Here is an 8,778-nt window from a genome sequence, read left to right on the forward strand (position 1 = left end):
ATTGGTGTAACATATTACAACATTACCACGCAAGTTCTGAGTATCTTAAGGTTTCTGCATGATGTTCAAGCTATCGCAGTGGAAATAAACGCTACCATGGCAATTCTGATAAAGAAATCACACCTTCTGCTCTCACTGGTTCCAGCTGTCCAGGTGCGATATTTAATCAAAAGCACGAGGGTGCCGTTCATAAAGAATACAACTGCCGGAGATGTAAGGTGGAGCAGCCCAGACTAAACTAGCAAAAACATAGGAACTTACAAACTATGCTATTAAGTGGGCCAGATATTGTCTCCCTCATCATTTATTTTTCTGCTCTTTTTGGCACCGTGGCAAACTTAGTTCTCATTTTTGCCTTTGTTAGCAATGCCGTCAAAAACAGAGTCTTCCAACCTTTGGACAGAATCATTGTAAATATGGCAGTGGTCAACCTCCTGTTGTGTTTTTACAAGGAGATCCCCGGGCTGCTTTTGTTCTTCAATGCCAAGGTTTTTGGGGCCCTGGGTTGCAAAATTTTGCTTTATTTTTATCACACCCTGCGTCTGATTAGTATTTGGTCAGTGGAGAACTTGAGTTTTCTTCACCTACTTAAGATAAGGAGACCTGGTCATCGATGTTTGAAGTTCATCTATCGCCACCAAGTCCAATATGTCAACTGGTCCCTTGCCAGTTGCTGGGTCATCAGCATTATCTACCACGTCCCTTATCTTTTGTACAGAGAGACAACAAATGTTCGTAATAAAAGCAACTCCATGATGACAAGCACCAACTGTATTGGACCATCAGAAAGCAAAATGGTCAGGATTCTAACCTATGCCACGGTGAGTGTGGACTTCTTGCTCATCGTGCTTGTCATTCTTCTGAACGGCTTCACCATTGACCTTATCTGTAGACATCGGAGACAAGTTAGGGACTCAATGAACATCAGCCGTGGCTGGAACAAGCATACGGCCCAGGCCACAAAGATACTACTGTCTCTTCTCTCTCTCTATGTCATCTGCTGGATTTCAAGTGACTTGGTTTGGCTCCTGATTGTCTCTGGGGTGATGGAAAATGACTATAAGAATGACATGCTCTCTGCTTCCTATGGGATTTTATCTTCTATTTACTACTCTGTAAGTTCGTGTATTATGGTCTTTGGCTATAGGCAAGTGAAGGACTATTTGGCAGAGGCTGGTAACTGCTGTCGTTTTGCAGGGACACCGACAACTGTTCATAGTATACACCAGCAATAATATATGTGTAAATGTCCATGATAAAATGTTTAGGCCAATTCTTTTTCAGTTCTAATAAACGTTGATTAAAAAAGTTTATGAAAAAAACTAATATTGCTAAGTATGCTAAAAAGAGGGATGTAATAGTAGCCAAAATTGTTATGAAATCTGAAATGCATGAATATTTCTGAATGATTTTTTTATTTTAGGTGTACCTATTGCCAAATTTTTAGTTTTAGTGTTTAACAGCTTAGGGAAGAGATAGAACCTTTCTTTACATTTTAACACTATATGGGGCTCTATTGCAGAGGTTGCTCCTTACTGTCTGTTTTAGGGTAGAAGAACTGGTAGAAAATATGTAACAGGGACACAGACCAGGGCTGTTTCTGGGCAGAGGAGATAGTGTTCACTATTGCACCCACCCAATATTGCAATTATCTTTGTTCTTTTCTTTCCTGGCCATTGATGAATTCTATGTCACTCCAGTAGAACTGTGACCGGATATGGCTTTCCCAGTTCCTCTTTGGCTTCCACCTTGTATGGCACTAATACCCAGCCAAAGTTTACTGCTTTCTTTTTAGTTGTAAGCAATGGGGGGTTATAGAGAGTTGAGTCAAGGCAATGGAAAAGGATGGTGGGTAGGCATAATTCCTAATTTCCGGGAGGGAAATTTCTGCTGGGAAAATTTTGTTAAATCTGTCAAAGAAATGACTACTACTAATAGCATAAGGGGATGTGTGGCCACTAGTGGTGTCTTACTGGCTCAGGGGTAGCGGAGGACTGGGTCTATCTTGCATGGACCACCAAAATTGCCAAAACCAGTCCTAATGCTTTGAAAAATTAATGGGGTTCAAGCATCCCCCTACTTAAATGTGAATAAGCATTTGACTGTGTTGCAGTTGAAGAATTTCTTTTATTTTCCGTCTGGTTAGAAGATTTAACTTTAAATACATTTTAAAAGATATGCAATCCCTAACAATAAACTTCCTACCTATTAGTCCTGCCAGAATGGCATTATTTATACAGAACTAATGCAATTTGCATTTGCATTGCTTTTGCAATGTGGATCAGTGGTGTGTGTTTGTTTTTATTACTAGACATATTTTCCTGAACCAAAACAGAACTCTAACGTTTCCAAAGAAAAGGTATATGCTACTGAAATCTTTTTGGATAGACTTTGTAAGTTTTTGCTGTTTTTGTCCCTCCTGGGAAGTTTCATCTTGTCCATTTGTTCTGGGAGCATTGTCAATGGGTCATCCAATGGGGAAATATTGCCCTCACTTTTTAGGCATTCCCCTAGACAAAATAAAAAGAAGTTGTGAGAAGTTTTGATGACCCTTTCATGTTCTTTCAAAAACAAAAGTATTGGGCTATCCATCTTACTTTTACGTCATTACCGGTATTCGAGTCATTGGGCAAATCAAATACCTACAGCACCCACTGAGAAGCAAGGAGGTGGCATAAAAAAATGGGCCAATGGAAAGATTAGTAAACAGACTCTTCTATTACAGATATGTTTTCAAAGCTCATATCCAAATAAATGTTAAACCACCCCCCTTTAAACCACCTTGCATGGTATTTATTTTGTTTTACATACCAAAATCCATAATCCCGGTATCTTGACATTATGCTGTCCCTGGGTGCCGGGACCACTAATTTAATGCTACAGATATGCCCATGCCAACTGGTCCGCAGCAGTCCTTCTCAGTGAGCTGCCCCTTATCCCCTGCGGACTATCTTTTCAATAGCCCTTTATCAGCCAATAGACATAGACACCGAAGAAGTACCCTGGTTCCTGTAAACAGAAGGAAGATTAGTATATGCCCGGAGATCAGCTTCAGGTCTCATTCATATCCCCCTTTTCCTTTAACCATCAAGCTGTCTCTCCTGATATGTTTTATCCCTCAAACATACAAACCTATCACTTTATTTATTTCCTGTCTCTAAACTTGTTTTGTCTCAACAGTTTCCTTTTTTTTCCAATAAAGTGGTGGCGGGTCCAGAGAGTGGGCAGAATGTACTCCCCATTCCTTTCCATACTAGGCACCATGCCTTCTTTTAAAATGAGGGTCCCATAGTTGAGGGACAGGATCACTTTCCCACAACAAAATGATGGACATGGGGTTCTGGAATATGAATATGAAAGTGGGGTCTCCCAGGTACCAGGTAAAAATGTACTGGAAAGGACTAAAAGAAAGGACTACATTAAATAAATTAGGATACAGACACTTTCTGAAAAATGAACTTCTCAATTCACATGACAACACCATTTACAACACTGTGTGACGCTGATGACTGGATTAGTTTTGAGGACATAAATAAAGATTAAGCTTAAAAAACTGGTAAGTATGTGTTGCATTTTTTTATATCAAATATTAGTAATAGAAAAGAATATTTTGGTCTCTTAATGTGAACACATGGTGGGTTGGGGGTATACTTCAATGTGCAGCCTGCCATATTGTAATCCACAGAAATGTAGCAAAAATTTTCTCTCCCTACTCACGCCATCTGATCTCCCCCCATGCTCCAATATACTAACCAATGGAGAGAACATAAGCTTTTAAAGTGAGGAGCCTGGCGCATACCAAAGCCCTAATATTAGTCAGATGGCTTGTGTACACCGGGACGCATGGCTCATTATTATGAGTGTCATGGACCAAACGTTCATGCATTCTCATGCATGCGGCACAGTGCGGCCACGTGCGTTGGTAAACTGCACTGGCACCAATAATGCTCTTGAGGCCCAGCATTCAACTACTTTCTTGCTAAGTGGTCTTCAGCTGTTCCTCTGTCTGACCTGACCTTGGGTGATTTTTGCTGACCTGACTCATGATCCTGACCAGTTTCTAGATTACCTTTATTCCTAAGGCCGCATACACACCTGCAATTATTGTCGTTGGAAAGGATCTTTCATGATCCTTTCCAACGACAAAACGCTGCACGATGCATGAACGAGTGCTGTACATACTATAGAGAGGGGAGGGGGAAAATGACGGAGCGGAACCCCACTGCTCGCTCTACCCCACTGCTCGCTCTACCCCTTCCTCTGCATTACGATCGCTCGTCGTCCATCGTCCATGGATCTGCCGGTCGTTCAGAAGATGGACGACGGGCTCTGTACACACTCTAGATTCTCGTCCAACATTGGCCCTGAGCCGATTATCAGGCAAGAACCATTGGAGGTGGCTTAACTGACCTGTTATCTGATCAGAACCCCAATACATCTACATTCACTCCTACTTTTCCAGTCACCTCTTTAAGGTTCACTTGGGTGCGCTGGAAAAGCAAGAGAGGCTACGTTCATCATCTAAGAACCCATCAGATATGTGGTTATGTGATAAAAGGTCAGGTAGGGCATAATGATTGCTCCACTCAAATTTCAATGGAATTCACAAACAGCAAAAGTTTTAATCAAGCCTACTGCGGGATTTTACTTAAACATCATTCCTAGTCCAAACACAACTTCTTAAAAACTTATGTAAAGGAAATCAAAACTCCAAGCAAGCACCAACTTTGATAAGCTGCCCACCTATATACCCACTTATGAAGCCATGAATGTTCTCCATCCCCATCGGCTGCCATTGTCCAACATTCCTAGAATATGGCCCTGGGAATCCTCATGTACAATGCAAGACCACTGGTCCTGCATGACTGGGGATCTGTGACTGGTATACCAGAGAAAAGGAGGTCAATTTTTTGGCCTGTTCCCTTTATTTCTCAAGCCTAAAGTTCAGCCCTAAAGCCTGAATCCAGGTTTGCAATTCCCCCTATTTAGAAGTCTTCTGCCAAACCCAACACATTATACATAACACCTACTTTCTTAAATGTCTTCACCATTTGATTTGTGTGGGATCCTTTTCATTCCTCTACCAATGGATAGTTTTTATTGATGGTTACATGGTGCTTATTTATTGACCCAGGCTAATACGGTCCCCCCGGGACATTTACACCAGCAAGTACGTTAAACAAGAGGTGCACCAAAGTATGAGAAATGGCAAGAACAATTATTTACTAAAATGAATGCCCATTGCAAGAAAAGTCAAGCCAAGTCAATTAGCTGCCTAGATCTCTGGACCTACTAATTGTAGTGACACGTGGTTTTCTTCAAATATAACCTCTTCAGTAAATAGAGAGAGATGGAAAATCCTTGGCCTGAAAGTAATGTTACTCAGCAGAGAACAGGGAACTGCCAGAACAGCTCTAATATGAATAAACTGGAGGAGTTACATTCTATTTAAAATAGAATTTAGATGTTAATCGGTTTCAGAATCAAATGATCAATATTCCAATGCTTTGCTATGCTCCATATGGGCAAAGTAGGGTTCTATTTATTGTTTTCTTTGTAAAAATTATAATTAATATTTCAATAAATGGAAATTTGGCTTTGGAAAATGCATTTTGTGGCGCAATATTTGCAACTACAGAAATGTAAAAATAATTGTGTAAAAAAAAGAGATTGATGATGCCAATTTATCTAAAAAGTACCTGCGAGCGGCACAAATAGCAGCTCGGTCCTAATAGCTGTTTACAGATCCAATGGCAGCAGTATGAAAGAGCAATCTGGCTCACTCGAAGCGACATGGCTCCATTCACAATGCCGGCTATGAAAGTCACTAATACGAATTTAATATCACAGCAAATAGAAGGAGATGGAAAATCCATGGGCTGAAACTAATGTTACTCAGCAGAAGATAGGGGACTATCAGAACAGCTGTAATAAGGCCGTGGGGGAAGAGACAGACACCTAATCTGCAATCTGTCCTCTGTAATACACTTTCTCTGGTAAACAGGCAAAGTTCCGATGGTGGAGCTCTGCCAGGAGACTCATATGCCAGTCTGATATTTCATTTTTATTGCTTTGTCGATCCAGTAATTGCAGATTTGCGGTGTGTAAATGTTGCTTTTGAAACATAATATTGTCAAAAGACAAGTTTGCAATATAAACATCATTTGCTGGTAATTGCTCACACAAACCGTAAATTGTCGGGATTTTTTGACAGCGTTTGACGTCACGTCTTATGTTTTTTAAAATAGTATTTTTCAGAGGGATTCGTAAATGTCTCCTAAAGCAGTCACCTGTATATTAAAGCATACCAGGAACTTGATATAGCATGCTTGATATAGTGCAATCTTTGATGTTCATTTTGATAAGGGCGATCTGACCCGTTGCCAAAAAAAGTGTTATTGTTTATACTATAATAAGGCCCATTTTATATTGTACCAGTGAATACAGTTAACACTTTTAGGAACGATCATCAGCTTTTTAAAAAAACTGCCCACCATACTTTTTACCAGCGCTTTTACTATTGGAGGCATATTTATAAAATGGCAATTAGACCGTTATAAGGGCCATGGATATCACCACTTCGATGTTACGACCAGGCAGCTCCTTTACTAATACAAATACCTCTTATTACAATTCTTTTTATTTCACCAGGTTCTCCAGCCAGGCTCCTGGCTTGACCTGGCTCCAATTGTTGCATCTATGGCAAACTTTTTAGGCCAGGTCCCGATGGGGGCATAGGCCAGGTCCAGGGGGACATATTCTGCCATCTTTTATTGAATTCCACATTCCCTACCCTAGTAGATAGCCCTGGCAACCACAATGGAAATGAATGGGCGATGAATGCCACTTCCAAGTGAAGCCCATATTTATTTCACCCAACTGAATGTCGTTTCTGATCCACCACTTTAGGTTAAATACAGTGAAGTTGTTCTTTATGTGTACCAAAAAAGATCCACTAAAATAAAATGATTTGCAGGTCTTGCCAACCTACATGTAACAGAAACAGCCTTCAATGCTAAGGACAAGAAAAAAAAGTTGAATTATTATAATCCATTGGTATGAATTTAAATCATGGTCACAACCAATTTATTAATTTGGCTGGTATATAAAGAACACAACCTTTTAGCTTTCCAACTTCACAGAGGACAAGTTCAACCTTTGTCTAGATCAGCATTTCTCAACCCAAGGGTTCTACCAGAGGTTGCATAGGGTTCCTTGAGTAGTTTCTGATTTTCAGGTCAAATACTAATGATCTTTTTGGCTATCTGTAAGTTTAGTAGCCCTCCCACAAGCCAATGAAAGATCAATGACCACTATTCCAATGTGAGCTGTGGATCTAGTAATTATAGCCAGAGTTGCCCTGAAAACCTAAAGGTATATCAAGGGTTCCCACATTAAAAAGGTTGAGAAACACTGATCTAAATGCTGCTGCCATCTTTGATTTCTGAAGAACTACCAGCTTCTTCCTGACTTCTTCCTTCCTAAGCTAGGTATACACGTACAATAATTGTCGTTAGAAAATGAACGACAGATCAACGATTATTTTGAACGACCCAATAATGTGCACACGCTAGATATGAACGTTTGAACAATGCAGGAAGTGGCACTGAATGACCGTACACACAATAGATTGCGAACAATCGTCGCTCAATCAGATCCGCCGGGACGGTCGTTCGTTTCCAGCGACAATCCTCGTTCATCGGCGTCATTGTGCACTTTTTTGTTAACGATTATCGGAAGAACAGTGATAATTATTGCACGTCTGTATGCGGCCTTGGAGCTTGCAAATGCTTCCTGAAACATTATATTCTAAAGGAAATTACTATTACTATTGAGAATAATATCCGATGTTCTATGAATATTAATTCAATAAGAAAAATGTCTCCTGTACGTTTAGAGGTGATTGTCAGCAAAGGAGTAAACACACAACAATTGCGTATAAAAATTGTTAAATTGCATACAGAGGAAAAGAGTTTTATAACACCAATACAATTACAATACACTGTTAGACATATCTGGCCGTTCCTGTGCTTTACGTCACCGCAGTGGATATACCCTGTTTATTCTGTTTGGGGGTGTAGATTGCTGCAGTGAGAAGATCCAGGAGTTACATGTCTGCCCTCTGCCCAGTAGTGCACAGCATCCCCTGCTTCCCTTTAGCCGTGCAGCCTGCCATGTACCTTCTCTGCATCCCCAGCACATGCACTGAGCTAAAGAGTATTTTAGAAGCTGATTGGTTCCTGGCTGCAATCCTGCACCACCATTGGCCACTGGGATTTTATAGCCTTTCTGCTCCTAGTCCCCAGTTGCCTGTTGTAGCATTAAGCTGGGCTGAACTGCTGCTGGTGTATTTATTTGTTTTATTTATTGTTGCTCATTTTGCCTGTTCCCTGACCCTGTGATTGTATGCTGCCTGAACCGATCTTTGCCTGTGACCCCGACTCGAGTTTGTCTTTACCCTTGAATATACTATAGGTGTAGAGTGCAGCATTAGATTGGAAGATTGGGGTCTGGTAGTAGTGCTAGTACCACACCAGAACATTATCGTGTTTCCCCGATGATAAGGCATCCCCATCAAATAAGCCACCCCCCGATTTTCACTCAATTAAAATAAAGCACCCCCCACATATAGGACATCCTCCGATACCTGATACTGTGTGCCTCTGTGTGACTCCTCGATGCTGGCTGCAGTGCAGAGTGAAACTGAAAGTAACTTCAAAGGACAAGCAAGCTGCTGATCCCTGCCCTAACAGAGTCTGTTACCCGGCGAGTCAGTGA

The 8,778-nt window shown here is 40.9% G+C and overlaps 1 protein-coding gene across 1 annotated transcript; it reads left to right on the forward strand.

The window, feature by feature from the left end:
* Positions 1-266: 266 nt before the first annotated feature.
* LOC140327514 (olfactory receptor class A-like protein 1) lies at positions 267-1,235 on the forward strand. Its single transcript, XM_072406903.1, has one exon. It carries the CDS (start codon positions 267-269, stop codon positions 1,233-1,235), a length of 969 nt encoding a protein of 322 aa, XP_072263004.1.
* The last annotated feature ends 7,543 nt before the right edge of the window (positions 1,236-8,778 follow it).

Source organism: Pyxicephalus adspersus, chromosome 3 (assembly GCF_032062135.1).
Source record: "Pyxicephalus adspersus chromosome 3, UCB_Pads_2.0, whole genome shotgun sequence".
Classification (NCBI taxonomy): Eukaryota; Metazoa; Chordata; class Amphibia; order Anura; family Pyxicephalidae; genus Pyxicephalus; species Pyxicephalus adspersus.

Excerpts from the sequence above, each read along its gene's own strand:
- LOC140327514 (XM_072406903.1), top strand. The coding sequence starts at position 267 with ATGCTATTAAGTGGGCCAGATATTGTCTCCCTCATCATTTATTTTTCT.